Genomic DNA, 19,255 nt, shown 5'->3' with positions numbered 1-19,255 from the left:
ATACTGTCTGCTGTCTGCCGAAGCACAGTTTTTGTTCTGGGTTGAATACAATTCCCAACTTAGCAATTCCCTAAACCAGTGGTTTCTGCTCTATCAGGCCAAGGTTAAATCTATCCATAAAAGGGTATATAAGATTGAAGGTGCGGATAGGGTCATCCTCAATAACTTCACACGCTACCGTGCATTTCCAAGTCTAATTCTGTCCTTAAACGTATAGCTGTCATCCAGCGCCTAAATAATAGGCCTACAATTTATATTCAGCTAAATCTGTCGTTACTGCTGTGCCTGTATTAGTGTAATACGGTACCTAAATACACTGCGTGCAGAATTATTAGGCAAATGAGTATTTTGACCACATCATCCTCTTTATGCATGTTGTCTTACTCCAAGCTGTATAGGCTCGAAAGCCTACTACCAATTAAGCATATTAGGTGATGTGCATCTCTGTAATGAGAAGGGGTGTGGTCTAATGACATCAACACCCTATATTAGGTGTGCATAATTATTAGGCAACTTCCTTTCCTTTGGCAAAATGGGTCAAAAGAAGGACTTGACAGGCTCAGAAAAGTCAAAAATAGTGAGATATCTTGCAGAGGGATGCAGCACTCTTAAAATTGCAAAGCTTCTGAAGCGTGATCATCGAACAATCAAGCGTTTCATTCAAAATAGTCAACAGGGTCGCAAGAAGCGTGTGGAAAAACCAAGGCGCAAAATAACTGCCCATGAACTGAGAAAAGTCAAGCGTGCAGCTGCCAAGATGCCACTTGCCACCAGTTTGGCCATATTTCAGAGCTGCAACATCACTGGAGTGTCCAAAAGCACAAGGTGTGCAATACTCAGAGACATGGCCAAGGTAAGAAAGGCTGAAAGACGACCACCACTGAACAAGACACACAAGCTGAAACGTCAAGACTGGGCCAAGAAATATCTCAAGACTGATTTTTCTAAGGTTTTATGGACTGATGAAATGAGAGTGAGTCTTGATGGGCCAGATGGATGGGCCCGTGGCTGGATTGGTAAAGGGCAGAGAGCTCCAGTCCGACTCAGACGCCAGCAAGGTGGAGGTGGAGTACTGGTTTGGGCTGGTATCATCAAAGATGAGCTTGTGGGGCCTTTTCGGGTTGAGGATGGAGTCAAGCTCAACTCCCAGTCCTACTGCCAGTTTCTGGAAGACACCTTCTTCAAGCAGTGGTACAGGAAGAAGTCTGCATCCTTCAAGAAAAACATGATTTTCATGCAGGACAATGCTCCATCACACGCGTCCAAGTACTCCACAGCGTGGCTGGCAAGAAAGGGTATAAAAGAAGAAAATCTAATGACATGGCCTCCTTGTTCACCTGATCTGAACCCCATTGAGAACCTGTGGTCCATCATCAAATGTGAGATTTACAAGGAGGGAAAACAGTACACCTCTCTGAACAGTGTCTGGGAGGCTGTGGTTGCTGCTGCACGCAATGTTGATGGTGAACAGATCAAAACACTGACAGAATCCATGGATGGCAGGCTTTTGAGTGTCCTTGCAAAGAAAGGTGGCTATATTGGTCACTGATTTGTTTTTGTTTTGTTTTTGAATGTCAGAAATGTATATTTGTGAATGTTGAGATGCTATATTGGTTTCACTGGTAAAAATAAATAATTGAAATGGGTATATATTTGTTTTTTGTTAAGTTGCCTAATAATTATGCACAGTAATAGTCACCTGCACACACAGATATCCCCCTAAAATAGCTAAAACTAAAAACAAACTAAAAACTACTTCCAAAAATATTCAGCTTTGATATTAATGAGTTTTTTGGGTTCATTGAGAACATGGTTGTTGTTCAATAATAAAATTAATCCTCAAAAATACAACTTGCCTAATAATTCTGCACTCCCTGTAGATAGCCAGACAGTGTTAGGTGTCTGTAAAAATGTAAAAAAAAGGCCTGAATTTGAATTCAATACATTGGGCCAAATAATTTTTTTCTTATTGTGGTGAACGGTAACAATGAGGAAAACATCTAGTAAGGGATGCGGACATGGTCGTGGTGGTGTTAGTGGACCCTCTGGTGCTGGGAGAGGACGTGGCCGTTCTGCCACAGCCACACGTCCTAGTGAACCAACAACCTCAGGTCCCAGTAGCTGCCAGAATTTACAGCGATATTTGGTGGGGCCCAATGCCGTTCTAAGGATGGTAAGGCCTGAGCAGGTACAGGCATTAGTCAATTGGGTGGCCGACAGTGGATCCAGCACGTTCACATTATCTCCCACCCAGTCTTCTGCAGAAAGCGCACAGATGGCGCCTGAAAACCAAGTCACATCACCCCCATGCATATCAGGGAAACTGTCTGAGCCTCAAGTTATGCAGCAGTCTCTTATGCTGTTTGAAGACTCTGCTGGCAGGTTTTCCCAAGGGCATCCACCTAGCCCTTCCCCAGCGGTGGAAGACATAGAATGCACTGACGCACAACCACTTATGTTTCCTGATGATGAGGACATGGGAATACCACCTCAGCACGTCTCTGATGATGACGAAACACAGGTACCAACTGCTGCGTCTTTCTGCAGTGTGCAGACTGAACAGGAGGTCAGGGAGGAAGACTGGGTGGAAGACGATGCAGGGGACGATGAGGTCCTAGACCCCACATGGAATGAAGGTCCTGCCACTGACTTTCAGAATTCGGAAGAAGAGGCAGTGGTGAGACCGAGCCAACAGCGTAGCAAAAGAGGGAGCAGTGGGCAAAAGCAGAACACCCGCCGCCAAGAGAGTCCGTCTGCTACTGGCCATCGCCACCTGGGACCGAGCACCCCAAAGGCAGCTTCAAGGAGTTCCCTGGCGTGGCAGTTCTTCAAGCAATGTGCTGACGACAAGACCCGAGTGGTTTGCACGCTGTGCCATCAGAGCCTGGAGCGAGGCATTAACGTTCTGAACCTTAGCACAACCTGCATGACCAGGCACCTGCATGCAAAGCATGAACTGCAGTGGAGTAAACACCTTAAAAACAAGGAACTCACTCAGGCTCCCCCTGCTACCTCTTCTGCTGCTGCCGCCTCGGCCTCTTCCTCTGCCTCTGGAGGAACGTTGGCACCTGCCGCCCAGCAAACAGAGGATGTACCACCAACACCACCACCTGCGTCACCAAGCATCTCAACCATGTCACACGGCAGCGTTCAGCTCTCCATCTCACAAACATTTGAGAGAAAGCGTAAATTCCCACCTAGCCACCCTCGATCCCTGGCCCTGAATGCCAGCATTTCTAAACTACTGGCCTATGAAATGCTGTCATTCAGACTGGTGGACACAGACAGCTTCAAACAGCTCATGTCGCTTGCTGTCCCACAGTATGTTGTTCCCAGCTGGCACTACTTCTCCAAGAGAGCCGTGCCTTCCCTGCACAACCAAGTATTTGATAAAATCAAGTGTGCACTGCGCAACGCCATCTGTGGCAAGGTCCACCTAACCACAGATACGTGGACCAGTAAGCACGGCCAGGGACGCTATATCTCCCTAACTGCACACTGGGTAAATGTAGTGGCGGCTGGGCCCCAGGCGAAGAGCTGTTTGGCGCACGTCCTTCCGCCGCCAAGGATCGCAGGGCAAAATTCTTTGCCTCCTGTTGCCTCCTCCTCCTACTCGGCTTTCTCCTCCTCTTCTTCCACCTGCTCATCCAGTCAGCCACACACCTTCACCACCAACTTCAGCACAGCCCGGGGTAAACGTCAGCGGCCATTCTGAAACTCATATGTTTGGGGGACAGGCCCCACACCGCACAGGAGTTGTGGCGGGGTATAGAACAACAGACCGACGAGTGGTTGCTGCCGGTGAGCCTCAAGCCCGGCCTGGTGGTGTGCGATAATGGGCGAAATCTCGTTGCAGCTCTGGGACTAGCCGGTTTGACGCACATCCCTTGCCTGGCGCGCATGTGCTGAATTTGGTGGTGCAGAAGTTCATTCACAACTACCCCGACATGTCAGAGCTGCTGCATAAAGTGCGGGCCGTCTGTTCGCGCTTCCAGCGTTCACATCCTGCCGCTGCTCGCCTGTCTGCGCTACAGCGTAACTTCGGCCTTCCCGCTCACCGCCTCATATGCGACGTGCCCAGCAGGTGGAACTCCACCTTGCACATGCTGGACAGACTGTGCGAGCAGCACCAGGCCATAGTGGAGTTTCAGCTGCAGCACGCACGGGTCAGTCGCACTGCGGACCAGCACCACTTCACCACCAATGACTGGGCCTCCATGCGAGACCTGTGTGCACTGTTGCGCTGTTTCGAGTACTCCACCAACATGGCCAGTGGCGATGACGCCGTTATCAGCGTTACAATACCACTTCTATGTCTCCTTGAGAAAACACTTAGGGCGATGATGGAAGAGGAGGTGGCCCAGGAGGAGGAGGAGGAGGAAGAAGAGGGGTCATTTTTAGCACTTTCAGGCCAGTCTCTTCGAAGTGACTCAGAGGGAGGTTTTTTTGCAACAGCAGAGGCCAGGTACAAATGTGGCCAGACAGGGCCCACTACTGGAGGACGAGGAGGACGAGGATGAGGAGGAGGTGGAGGAGGATGAGGATGAAGCATGTTCACAGCGGGGTGGCACCCAACGCAGCTCGGGCCCATCACTGGTGCGTGGCTGGGGGGAAACGCAGGACGATGACGATACGCCTCCCACAGAGGACAGCTTGTCCTTACCTCTGGGCATCCTGGCACACATGAGCGACTACAGGCTGCAGTGCCTGCGCAACGACAGCAGAGTTGCCCACATTTTTACGTGTACGGACTACTGGGTTGCCACCCTGCTGGATCCCCGGTACAAAGACAATGTGCCCACCTTACTTCCTACACTGGAGCGTGATAGGAAGATGCGCAAGTACAAGCGCACGTTGGTAGACGCGCTACGAGAGCATTCCCAAATGTCACAGGGGAACAAGTGGAAGCCCAAGGCGAAGGCAGAGGAGGAGCAAGAGGTCGCCAACGCAGCTGTGTCACAGCCAGCTCCTCTGAGGGCAGGGTTAGCATGGCAGAGATGTGGAAAAGTTTTGTCACCACGCCACAGCTAACTGCACCACCACCTGATACGGAACGTGTTAGCAGGAGGCAACATTTCACTAACATGGTGGAACAGTACCTGTGCACACCCCTCCACGTACTGACTGATGGTTCGGCCCCATTCAACTTCTGGGTCTCCAAATTGTCCACGTGGCCAGAGCTAGCCTTTTATGCCTTGGAGGTGCTGGCCTGCCCGGCGGCCAGCGTTTTGTCTGAACGTGTATTCAGCACGCAGACATCCCAACCTGCAAAAACTCATTTCAGGGAGGTGCACTTCTCATTTCAGGGAGGTTTTCTTTTTTTTTCTTTCACAAACTTTTTATTACATTTTCCAAACATATGCAGTATCTGCACACTTTGCTCTATGGTGTGGAGGACTCATTACCCTGCCCCAAATTATTATATTTATGTATATTATTAAAGGGATTCTGTCACCACCTATAAGCCCTGTGAGCTAAACATCTGCTCATGTCCAGGGTAGCATTCTGATTTCTAAGGTGGCCTTATAAAAGCTATTTGTGGCTTTATTCTGCAGAAAAACAGGTTTTACTAACCTGTCAATCATTGAATTAAGGTGCCCAAGCAGGGGAGGTCTGTGGATGCATGGCTCAGCCTGATGCGCCGTTGCGGACTGCTGGCATCGGCTTCTTCTTGCACTGTGCGCACGCTCCGAGAAGGGGACACTGCTACAGATTGCCGGAAAGGTTTACTGCGAGTAAACTAGAGATGGGAAGTTCGGATCTTTCACATGAATCGGTTCATTTGAATCAGTTCATTCAAATGAACCGATTCATGAATCGAATCTTCGGTTCATTCGCTGAGCTGACAAGAAGCAAGTGAACCGAAGCTTAGGTTGCGCAATGCGCATGCGCGGATGCTTCGATTCACTTGCTGACTCGCTGAGTCGGCTCTTGGTCTGAGTCAGGAAGTTTATTCTTTAAAACCCTGTGTGTAATTATCTACCCCTCTGTAGGAAAAAAACAAGCATCCAGGGGGGGTGAATTTAACACTGGGGTAAATAATCTAATTAAAATGGAGGGTTAAATGTGTAAATGTATTTAAAAAAAAATACATCTCTCTCAATAGTTATATAGCTACTGAATGAGACAGAAGGAGGGATGCCTTTAACATATATATCTCCTTGAGAAGCCAATTTGACCCTAAAGGGTTAATTCAACCTGTAATCTAAATTCTGTGTCCTGTCACTTCTCTTATCTTCTGCTCTGCTATCAGTAAACCTTTCCGATATATTGTTTCACATGCGGGCGCCAGGGAGCCGCTATCTAATAGCGGGAGACTCCCTGAACCTCCGGGAGACTTGAGATCCCTGAGCACGGCAGGGGGCGTCATTACAGACAAACGCAGCCGCCTGTCTACAGCCAATGTGGACAAGCTGACGTTCATAAAAATGAACCAGGCATGGATCCCACAGGACCTGTCCATCCCTTGTGCAGATTAGACATTAACTACCTCCCCTTAACAATATATTATTGTACTCCAGGGCACTTCCTCTTTCAATCCTTTTTTTATTTTCATTTTACCATTATATTGCGGGGCAACCCAAAGTTGAATGAACCTCTCCTCTGTCTGTGTGCCGGGCCTAAAACTATCTGACAGTGGCCTGTTCCAGTGGTGGGTGACATGAAGCCTGATTCTCTGCTATGACATGAAGCCTGAATCTCTGCTATGGGACCTCTCTCCTCTGTCTGGGTGCCGGGGCCTAAAAATATCTGACAGTGGCCTGTTCCAGTGTTGGGTGACATGAAGCATGATTCTCTGCTATGACATGAAGCCTGATTCTCTGCTATAAGACCTCTCTCCTCTGTCTGGGTGCCGGGGCCTAAAAATATCTGACAATGGCCTGTTCCAGTGGTGGGTGACGTGAAGCCTGATTCTCTGCTATGCCATGAAGCCTGATTCTCTGCTATAAGACCTCTTTCCTCTGTCTGGGTGCCGGGGTCTAAATATCTGACAATGGCCTGTTCCAGTGTTGGGTGACGTGAAGCCTGATTCTCTGCTATGACATGAAGCCTGATTATCTGCTATGACTTGAAGCCTGATTCTCTGCTATGACATGAAGCCTGATTCTCTGCTATGGGACCTCTCTCCTCTGTCTGGGTGCCGGGGCATAAATATCTGACAATGGCCTGTTCCAGTGTTGGGTGACGTGAAGCCTGATTCTCTGCTATGACTTGAAGCCTGATTCTCTGCTATGACATGAAGCCTGATTCTCTGCTATCACATGAAGCCTGATTCTCTGCTATGACTGGAAGCCTGATTCTCTGCTATGACATGAAGCCTGATTCTCTGCTATGGGACCTCTCTTCTCTGTCTGGGTGCTGGGGCCTAAATATCTGACAATGGACTGTTCCAGTGGTGGGTGACGTGAAGCCTGATTCTCTGCTATGACTTGAAGCCTGATTCTCTGCTATGGGACCTCTCTCCTCTGTCTGGGTGCCGGGGCCTAAAAATATCTGACAATGGCCTGTTCCAGTGGTGGGTGACGTGAAGCCTGATTCTCTGCTATGACATGAAGCCTGATTCTCTGCTATGACTTGAAGCCTGATTCTCTGCTATGACATGAAGCCTGATTCTCTGCTATGGGACCTCTCTCCTCTGTCTGGGTGCCAGGGCCTAAAAATATCTGACAATGGCCTGTTCCAGTGGTGGGTGACATGAAGCCTGATTCTCTGCTATGGGACCTCTCTCCTCTGTCTGGGTGCCGGGGCCTAAATATCTGACAATGGACTGTTCCAGTGGTGGGTGACGTGAAGCCTGATTCTCTGCTATGACATGAAGCCTGATTCTCTGCTATGACTTGAAGCCTGATTCTCTGCTATGACATGAAGCCTGATTCTCTGCTATGGGACCTCTCTCCTCTGTCTGAGTGCCGGGGCCTAAAAATATCTGACAGTGGCCTGTTCCAGTGGTGGGTGACGTAAAGCCTGATTCTCTGCTATGACATGAAGCCTGATTCTCTGCCATGAGACCTCTCTTGATATTGGTTAATTTTAATTTATTTTATTTTTATTTTAATTCATTTCCCTATCCACATTTGTTTGCAGAGGATTTACCTACATTTTGCTGCCTTTTGCAGCCCTCTAGCCCTTTCCTGGGCTGTTTTACAGCCTTTTTAGTGCCGAAAAGTTTGGGTCCCCATTGACTTCAATGGGGTTCGGGGCGAAGTTCGGGTCGATTTCGGATCCCGAACCCGAACATTTCCGGGAAGTTCAGCCGAACTTCTCGAACCCGAACATCCAGGTGTTCGCTCAACTCTACTCTTTAGTAGTGGTCACCAACCTGTGGCTCACAAGCAGTGACAAAACAAAGTTCCTGCCATGCTCTTACAATACCTGGAGAGCCAAAGGTTGAATATCACTGGTGTATAGTTTGCTAGTCAAGCACTTTTCCTACCTTTCCTGTTGGAATGACATATCCCGAGATGAGTGGCACAAGATGACCAACTTTGAAAAATAAATGTTTTTGAGAGTTTGTTGGGAGATGTTTATGCTATAGGTGGCCACTCAGTTTTTGTGATATGAAACCTTTCCAGGGCTTGGCTAGCATGTCATGATATTGTATTGAATTAATATCATGACAAATTAATGTCTGAATTAAATATATGGAAAGCTACGAGTGGACACATTTGTACATACCATAGAGTCAGTGATATGGCTACTATGGTGCGCATGAAGCGAACGGGTCAATTCCAGATTGATCGGCTCTTAAAGGGGTTGTCTCACCTCATACATTGATATAATATTGCCAGGCTATACCTCCAATGTCAGATAGGAGCAGGGCCTCCTCGGAATCTCTAGAACGGACCCCCAAAGTGAACAAGAGCACACCGCACATGCGCTTCCTCCTCCATTCATTTTAATGAGTTACAAACATAGCTGAGTGCTGGTTCGGCTATTTCTAGCAGTGACTGGAGCAGTGGCCGAAATTGCGGGGTGCGATCTCCTTTCATTTCTATGGAACTTCGGGAAATTGTTTTTTGGAACTCTCAGAAGTGAATAAAGAGCATGCCGCACATGCTTGGTGTGCTCTTGCTCACTTTGGGGCCTTTTTCAAGAAATAGGTGTGTATCCCACAGGTGGGACCCACACCTATCTGACATTAGTGGCATATCGTAGCGATATGCCATGGTGATACACCCCCTTTAGGTACCCACTGTACACATGAAAGTTATCGTTATCATACATAAAAAAGGAAGTGGGTTTGGGTAAACCCTACTGAAGTCTTGCGATGGTGGCACCAAGACCTCTTCTTATGAGTAGTTAGGAGCGTCGTGGTGTCAAGCAGCTCCTGAAAGGGCCTTCACTTTTATTGTTGCCATAAGTTCACAGTTCTTTACATAAAAGACTGCCAAAATCTTCTATTCTGAGTTAAGTTGATATTAGCCAATATGAAATTGTCAAAGTGTTCTGCTGACCTTTGTACCATTTATCCCAGTGATCAGTGACAGGCTCAGTGCCCAGATCTTTCCCAATACTATCTGCTAATGTCTTTTCCCACTTGACTATTCCTTTGTCTTCTCTATACCTCGAGATATCGGTGATTGAACTGCCTAGGGAGAGGTGTTAGAACAGCACTGTACGTGGCAGACAGTAGATGTTGCACCCCTCTATTTCTATTCAACGTAGTTTAATCACACCTAATAGCTTCAGTCATACAAATTGCAATCAACAATCTCATTTCCATGAAATCCTTGACATTGTGTTGATTATGTCAAACAGATTATGCTGACTGAAGCATGAGTCACCAGTACTTAATGCATTTAAAGGCTTGAGACAGGCTTGTGATAAGCTAAAATGATGCCTGTTCACTGATGGGTATCTAATAAAGAACACAAGGTGAAGATGCTGGCCACATTTTCTTTTATTCAGCAGTATTTAATGCCAGAGATTTCTTGTACAAGTCATTCTAAATTATAAAGTCAGTCGGAAGACTAACAAAATAGCTTTAAGAGAAAAATACACGTCCTGTTGCTCTGACTTATTACTACTCGTATATCATGACCTGGATGAATGAGAAAGATACTACTAGTACCTTGTCAAAGCCTGAGGCACAAAATAATTAGGTTCCTCCTCCCATTAATGAGCCCACAAAAGAAATAACCAAACTAGAATCCCAACCACTACAGTAGTCATCTACACATGGAACTACATCACATGGAAGTACTGAACGGAGACTTCAGCATCAACTTCCACCATATGAATTATAATCCAGCTATGACCATGGGCAGCTGGTGCCATTCACCACAGCACCACCTATAGGAATCTGCCTCATGTTCTCAATGAAAAATACGATCATGGATATTACTCACTGTGAATAGCAGTCGTCATCTCCTCTGCAGTTGACATGTCATTTTGCAAGGTGTTTAGTTCTTGTTCTCCTGTAGATTAAATAATTATAACACACGGGTCAGTGTCCATTTATCATAATTAATGAGGAAAAAACAATGTTACTATTTTGTAATTCTAAGATATAAGTAAGACGAGATGGTTACTGAATGTCCAATGTCCCTCCCAACATTTCACAGGATGCAGCACCGATTTTATTTTCTCTATTTCGTCTGCTCATTCTCACCCCCTGCTGAGTAACATACTTTATATAACCTGCCAAGAGGATTTTAAAGTTTTTATGGCCGCTAGCACATCTGCAATACCCAGTCCCCATAGCTCTGTGTGCTTTTATTGTGTAAAAAACACGATTTGATACATATGCAAATTAACCTGAGATGAGTCCTGTACGTGAGATGAGTCTGGGACAGTACTCATCTCAGGTTAATTTGCATATGTATCAAATCGTTATTTTTTTTACACAATAAAAGCACACAGAGCTATGGGGACTGGAAATTGCAGATGTGCTAGCGGCCATCTAGCAACCCATGTACTCAGCTCTATACCCAAAATCCCGGTGACAGGTTCCCTTTAAGTGGCTTGTCCCATAATAGACACTTATACAGTGTCTGATCTGCAGGGGTCCAATTGCTGGAGGTCCTGCCAGCTATGAGAACATGGACCCTATGTTCCCCCATTTGAATGGAGTGTTGGTCCTGGGGTTTTCTATTCAACACCATGGGACCTTCTAAAATAGCCAGCTATCTCCAGCAGTCCAATAGAGATTAATAGAGCGGCAGCAAGCACGGGTGGCACAGCGCCCCAGAGGTCAGGCCTCCGAAAATCAGACAACTGAATAGGGGGATCCGTGTTTGTAATGGGAGAGAACCTTTAAAGAGGTTGGGCCAAGAAGCCAACCACTACCCTATCAGAGCATATGGACATCATGACGTTGGGTTCATTGGCTCGGGACCCTTTTCTAGCCAGTATGGAGTTCTGGGAGACATGTGCCATCCTTCTTCTGCTCTGTAGAAGCAGCTCCAGTTCTGGCAGACGTGTGCCGTTCATGTATTACATAGATGGCCATTCTTCTCAATGGCCGCCTTGTCATATGACATTTCCCCTGTGACTGGCCGTGCCTTCCCTGGCAAAGTCTGCTGGACCTTCCACATTACGGAAGGGGTTGTTTTATGGCGGAATCGGTTACACCTATACTTGGACGCTAATTCTGTGGATGGAAATGTGGTGGAGATATCCTTTAACGATGATTAAATGCATATTGTGCAAATGCAAATTTACACATTATACGTAAAATGCAGGATATCTGTGTCACCGTGTGATTAGAGCATGATGACAGCTCCGAGGAGCCTGGTATTACATTATACCACATATAGCTCTAACCAAGAGGGTTTCCAAGAGATCAGAATAATTGCTTCCTTTTTCACAGTTTTCTCTTCCCTGATGACAGATCTTGTCTTTGAATGAATCGAATGATATAAGATGGAACTAGCGTGTACAGCAGACAATACAATAATTTCTAATCTTATTTTTACCGTGAAGGGCTAGCATTTTTATGGAGAAAATACTGTATATATTATTGCACAAAACATCCAGCCACTAGGGGGCATTCGACCAACATGGGAAAAACCTTTGTTGCTTATGGGCAAACAGCACACCCTGTGGTCAGGAGTGATATTGCAAGTTCCTGCTAATTAAAAGGTGAGAATCAGTTGCAGCACTCTAGAGAAAAAATGTGGCCAGCACTGGAAAGCTGAAGAGCTTAGGTGCACTGAGGGGCTGGGCCCCACCTCTTGTGCACTGAAGCCTTCATATGCATAAAGAAAAAGACGTTTTCTCTCCGAATGCTGTGACCCATTTGCACAAGACAGGTATCATTTTAATCAGCAGGATCCATCCTAGCCAGCAGTATATCTGGTCTAATAGGGTCAATCCTTCTGATGGGTGCTCTTTACCATTACTAAATTAATCTTTAGGTGCAGGAACTACTTATAAAGCATTAAATGAGCATTTTGCATCAAATTAATATGTTCCTGATATTCTCCTTTGGTAGTTTGTCTATTGGTATTACCACAACTTACCACTTATGGGCTCACCCCGCAAGGTACTCCAAAATTTTCCTAGTGAGTATAGGCCATACACAGAGTAATTTCTTTTAGGTTCCTGACAGCATGTGTAGCATACCATCCGATAAGAGCTAGTAATCTAAAATCATGTGGATAATGCTGTCTGAAGATCCATCTAGAATGATGCATGGCCACCAGGAAATCACATATATTGAAGGGCCCTGGTCCTCATAGCTGAAGACTGTGGTGGACTGAGAGTGATCTGGGTCCCCTGGTGTTAAAGATCATAGGCCCATCATAGCCAGGTAAACTTGGTTTGGCTTAAGGAATGGCACATGAGAATTGTATTATGTCTGTTGACTTTGCACTTAAATTGTAAGAAATTGAGTAACAGATTTAAAGGCTGTTGACTCCCCTAATGCCCTTTCCCATGATGGACAAATTTGGTGGACCTTAAAGAGGACCTTTCATGGGATTTTTTTTAACTAGTACCTTAGTAAGTAGTCCTCCTGCTGCAGATGCTGTTGCTTTTGTTTTTTCAAATGGCTCCCTACGTTGCGCCCAATATGCCAATTGGTATACTCGGTACAGGGAGGAGACCTCAGCTCTCCTCAGGGGGCGTCTCCTTCTCCTTGGCTGTGATGCTGTCCAATTACAGCGGACTGCATCACAGCCAGGGAAGAGACGGGCTGTACTGGTAAATCATGAGAACAGGCTATGTAAGTGAGTACAAGGAGTATTATACTCACATAACCTTCTCTTTCCCCACTCTCAATATTCACTAGATGGGTCTCACCCTTTAAGGAAAGATCATTGATGGATGTAGCCTCATCCCTCTCTTCCCCACTCACATTGAGCACTGATTGGGTCTTCAGACTCGTCAAGGAACAGGCATTGATAGACATACAGTCATCTTTCTCCGTCCTCACCCTCAATGTTTACTAGATGGGTCTTCAGGCTTCTCAAGGAAAGGCCATTGTTGAGAATAGTATTATCATTCTCTTCCCCATCCTACCTAGTCCTACTTAGGTTTAGGTTCTCTTTTCATAGTAGATTCTATCTAGCTGTCTGGATACAGTTCTCAGATGAGGGTGATGACCCGTTCCCCAACACTGATCCATAGGATAAGGCCCACACTGTAACGATCTTTTGCCAAATTATCCAGAATGACTTGTGATCTTTCTTGGTTCCTTTGACAAGGTTCTCGATGTATCCTACACTACAGAAAGTTTGCAGTTCAATACAAAATTTATGTCATGTCAAGTGATATCAGTAAATATTAATAAATGGCAGGTAGTTGACGTACCTTCTTGACTGGCCCCAAGCAATGTAGCCACACTTCTATTTTGCTGCGCTAAAAATGTACAATGTAATTAAAGAGTAATTAAAAGCCAAGACATGTATAAATTCTTAAGGATAAAGACATTACACCTTGTTAAGATAAAAAGAAACTTAAATATGGACTCATACACCCATCCCCCACACCGTGGGAAGGAAGACTTCATAGCGTCTTATCCTTCACATTCACATCTGCTGTTCTCTGAAGGCAATTATAATTATAGCTGAGATATGTCATATCTAAGTATATCCTCTGGTACATATCAGAATACCCCCCTCACCGATCAGCATGAATCACTGCCTGGAAGGCAGAAGACGCAGTAGAATTGTATATTCAGGGGACACGGACAGCTGTCTAATGGTTGTCGGATGCCCAAGAACTATAAGAGGTAGAATTTAGCACAAGCCCAGTGGCTAAATAATTAGCAAGGTAGAAGACGTTCTGATGTGGGAGGAAAACTAAGAAGCTACATATGTCATCATCAACCAGGGAATCCAGATGGTTCACAAATTTAGTCCTGGGAATCGTGAACAATGAGGAGTAAAGTCACATGTGGAGCCGCAATGTTGGTTGAAGTTGTGATTTGGATCTAAGTGTTGTAGTGTCATCATTTTCAGATTTGCAATGCTTTCTACTGGGAGATAGCATAACCAAAAATAATTAAAACATAAAAAACATGATAACTTTCTTATATGAATAATGACAAAAGAGCGCTGACTCCTTAAGGCCCAGTATAATTCACGGAAATATGGGACTCAAGAACAATAGAAATTCACAATATTGGGTAGCTTATTAATACTTAACATTTATTAGTATCAAAAAATAAAATAATAGGCCCTTTAATGTTGATTTTAAAAGATATTTTGAATGCAACCTATTTGCTGCATATGTATCTCTGGATAGCAATGCTATCAAAGAGTAGGAGGGGACCAACAAATAGGGATAGCAATATCGATAGAGCGAGAAGAAAGGATGCGCAGTAAGAGGGACACAGGGACACACGTCCCCTCCTACTCTTTGATAGCATTGCTATCCAGAGATACATATGCAGCAAATAGGTTGCATTCAAAATATCTTTTAAAATCAACATTAAAGGGCCTATTATTTTATTTTTTGATACTAATAAATGTTAAGTATTAATAAGCTACCCAATATTGTGAATTTCTACTGGATTGAAGGGTTTAGCCTAAAACATCATCACTAGTCTGACCAACTTAATTTGGTTGTGTAATTTGACTCAAGAACAATGACACGCTGACACTCGGGGTACAGGATGATGACACTGACACTTGGGGTACAGGATAATGACACTGACACTTGGGGTACAGGATAATGACACTGACACTTGGGGTACAGGATAATGACACACTGACACTTGGGGTACAGGATAATGACACACTGTTACTTGGGGTACAAGATAATGACAAACGGACACTTGGGGTACAGGATAATGACACTGACACTCGGGGTACAGGATAATGACACTGACACTCGGGGTACAGGATAATGACACTGACACTTGGGGTACAGGATAATGACACTGACACTCGGGGAACAGGATAATGACACTGACACTTGGGGTACAGGATAATGACACTGACACTTGGGGTACAGGATAATGACACTGACACTTGGGGTACAGGATAATGACACTGACACTTGGGGTACAGGATAATGACACTGACACTTGGGGTACAGGATAATGACACTGACACTCGGGGTACAGGATAATGACACTGACACTCAGGGTACAGGATAATGACACTGACACTCGGGGTACAGGATAATGACACTGACACTCGGGGTACAGGATAATGACACTGACACTTGGGGTACAGGATAATGACACTGACACTTGGGGTACAGGATAATGACACTGACACTTGGGGTACAGGATAATGACACTGACACTTGGGGTACAGGATAATGACACACTGTTACTTGGGGTACAAGATAATGACACTGACACTTGGGGTACAGGATAATGACACTGACACTTGGGGTACAGGATAATGACACTGACACTCGGGGTACAGGATGATGACGCACTGACACTTGGGGTACAGGATAATGACACTGATACTTGGGGTACAGGATAATGACACTGACACTTGGGGTACAGGATAATGACACTGATACTTGGGGTGCAGGATAATGACACTGACACTTGGGGTACAGGATAATGACACTGACACTTGGGGTACAGGATAATGACACTGACACTTGGGGTACAGGATAATGACACTGATACTTGGGGTACAGGATAATGACACTGACACTTGGGGTACAGGATAATGACAAACGGACACTCGGGGTACAGGATAATGACACACTGACACTTGGGGTACAGGATAATGACACACTGACACTTGGGGTACAGGATAATGACACTGACACTTGGGGTACAGGATAATGACACTGACACTCGGGGTACAGGATAATGACACTGACACTTGGGGTACAGGATAATGACACACTGACACTTGGGGGACAGAATAATGACACTGACACTCGGGGTACAGGATAATGACACTGACACTTGGGGTACAGGATAATGACACACTGTTACTTGGGGTACAAGATAATGACACTGACACTTGGGGTACAGGATAATGACACTGACACTCGGGGTACAGGATAATGACACTAACACTCGGGGTACAGGATAATGACGCTGACACTTGGGGTACAGGATAATGACAATGACCCTGACACTTGGGGTACAGGATAATGACAAACTGACACTTGGGGTACAGGACAATGACACTGACACCTGAGGTACCCAATAGTCTCCAAACTGATGTAGTAAATTCCTACCAGTATATTTTGGGGAATAGGCTGGAAACCTAGAGGAACACGGGGAGAACATACAAGCTCCATGCAGATTTAGCCTTTGGTTGGATTCATGCCTAAGACTCCAGAGCTGCAGAGTAAAACTATTAACCATTGAGCTGTTGTATTTCCAACCACTGATGTGTCGCGCTTCTCACACTTTACCCTAAATCTGATGGTCCACTACAGAACCTTATATCCTCCAATATGAATGCTAAATGACAACATACCCCATATTATTACAGGTGACACAAGCAGACAGTGGACTGGGGATTATTCCAGTGAACCAGATAGTAAGACTTACATTTGGAGTCCACGATCATGTCCCTATTCTTGAGTGTAGTCTCAGGGGGGACTGAAATAAATAAATACAGAAGAGGTTTGTGAGGTTTTCATGGAAGGTAATTTCACAAGGGATCAATGAAATCATGTCCAGGGGAACATAACTGATTACCAACCTTATTTTGGCCATGATTGTCCATAACTTCCCAAACTAATACAGCCCCCAGATCAGACTCCCTTAATAAATACAGACTTCAAATCCCTTCTATATAGACCTCCCCCCTTTAAAAAAGAAAGAAAGATGGGGGACAGATAATGTTAAAAATAAAAAAGAAGCATTACTCACCTCCACCAATCTCCCGCCATTGCTGTTCTGGAGCTGCTCCAGTCCCTGCTGCTCTCCACTTCCTGTCCCAGCTCAGCAGCCTGAAAATGCATAGAAAAGGTCCACCTATCAATCACTGGCTGAGTAGGGTCACAGCCAAGGCCAGTGATTGGATAAATGGGCCTGTCCTGGCATTTCTGGGACACAAAATGGAAAGCAGCAGGGACTGGAGCAGGTGCAAACAACAGTGTATTGGTGGAGGTGAGTAATGCTTCTTTTGATTTTTAAAATTATTTGGCCTCCTTTAAAAAAAATAAAAAAATTCTCCTTTGGAAAACCCCTTTGATACAGACCCAAAACCAGATCAGCCTGTCTGCATTCCTGCAGTCCATTCCCAAGTGTCGCCACATACAATGATGCCAGACGGTATCAGGACATTGGCTGAAATGTCAACTGGGAGTAGGGTAAATCAGGGGGTAAATCAGCCATTGATTCTACTGGGAAACTTTTTGGTAGGCCTCTGTGGCGGGGCAGTGGAGCCGATCCTTCCTAAAGAAGCAATGTCAGCACAACAATACAGGGCGCCAGCTGTAAATGTAAGTGCTGCACACTGAAAGCTGCGGCTTTATACGACCTCTAGAGGGCAACTGTCCATTTTATCGAGAAATCTCCTTGTAAAATGTATTTCATGTTCCCGTCAGAACGGCCAATCATATACAAAATGTGCTGCAAAGATGGCTAAAGAGATGACAACCACATCGCGGCCTACTGGAAATGGCTAAGGGGAAGAGAAAAACACCCCTTAGGTATTTTGCATCATGGTCCAATAGAGGGCCCAGTTGTCGGGGACCCTATTTTGTGGTCATTTTTGTGCACAACCCAAAGTTCTGATTGTTTCAATATATGATTCTATATAGCATGGAAACTCCCTTCAAGACGCTCGTAACGTAATATAAAATGTACTTGTATTCTTAAAGGAAAACACTTGCAATAAGGAAACCACCACATGAGAGGGCGCCAGAGGTTTTCCTCCATATCTTAGGGTCATCTGACATCTCTGCAGGGTTCACTTGGTTGACATCGTGTTTTTTGTACCTGTAACAAGAGTCGGGCAAAATGCGATATCCATTCCTTTCAGCGAAGAGTTAATGTGCGTGTTCACAAAACATTCAATAGCGGCTTTGTCGCAGTCACAGAGGAGTTTCTCACAATGGTTGCCAGATTCTAGGGGGTAAGAGAAACACAGGACCCCATTTATAGATCTGCTTTCCACCATCTGTACTGCTTTAGAATGACATGTACAATGCACTCAGACCCCTGCCGTAACCCTCCCACAGTCTTATTAAAGGGGGGATTGTAGTAAAGTATAAATACGCTTTAATTAGGGTTTACTTGGATTTCAGGTCGTTATTATGTCTTGCATGGACGTAGGTCCAATCATCTAACACTGCAGTCCGGAGTAAAGCCGCATCCGCTCTGCTTCATCATATGATATCATTGATCAAATTTTTTTTATTTACCGTCCTATTGAGGTCAGAGCTAAAGGAAATAGAAAAACTCATGCCATGGATGGAAACTGTTTTTTTTTTAGTAATTTTTCATCTTTTATGCGACAAAATTGAGGACAAATGGGGCAAACATGAGCCAATCTATCAACATTTGTACCTAAAAAGGCTAATTGGCTGCAGCAATAAGAATTATTACAGTTAACGGTATATACCATACCTATATTATGTAAAATGTTGTCTGCGAATAAACTGCAAATTGTTAACCGGTTGTGAAAGTGCGCCTCTCACTGTCCTTACGTTCGACCTATTTGCTCCAGCGCCCTTCCGTTTCTACATATTATGTATTATTAGATGGGCCACAATATCCATATCATTTGCACAGAACTTAAAGATTATACACACCTTTGGAAGCATTTTTTAAATTATGGCATTGTACTCATTTTGAGCTCAATTGGTCCTTAATACAAATGTTGAGCCCTTTTCTCTGTACAGCCTTAAGATTCTCTAGTAGCATGCTGTG

At 45.1% G+C, this 19,255-nt stretch overlaps 1 protein-coding gene across 1 annotated transcript in view; it reads right to left on the bottom strand.

Annotated features, from left to right (window-relative positions):
* OC90 (otoconin 90) overlaps positions 1-19,255 on the bottom strand; it is an 80,781-nt gene that overhangs the window by 49,650 nt on the left and 11,876 nt on the right. Inside the window, exons 5-6 of the mRNA XM_040433831.1 lie at positions 18,323-18,451; positions 16,925-16,975 (exon numbers count right to left, since the gene is read on the bottom strand). Coding sequence (XP_040289765.1) covers positions 16,925-16,975; positions 18,323-18,451 — 180 coding nt within the window. The remainder of the gene's footprint in view (positions 1-16,924; positions 16,976-18,322; positions 18,452-19,255) is intronic.

This window comes from Bufo bufo, chromosome 5 (assembly GCF_905171765.1).
Source record: "Bufo bufo chromosome 5, aBufBuf1.1, whole genome shotgun sequence".
Lineage (NCBI taxonomy): Eukaryota > Metazoa > Chordata > Amphibia > Anura > Bufonidae > Bufo > Bufo bufo.
This window is presented reverse-complemented; position numbering and strand designations above follow the sequence as displayed.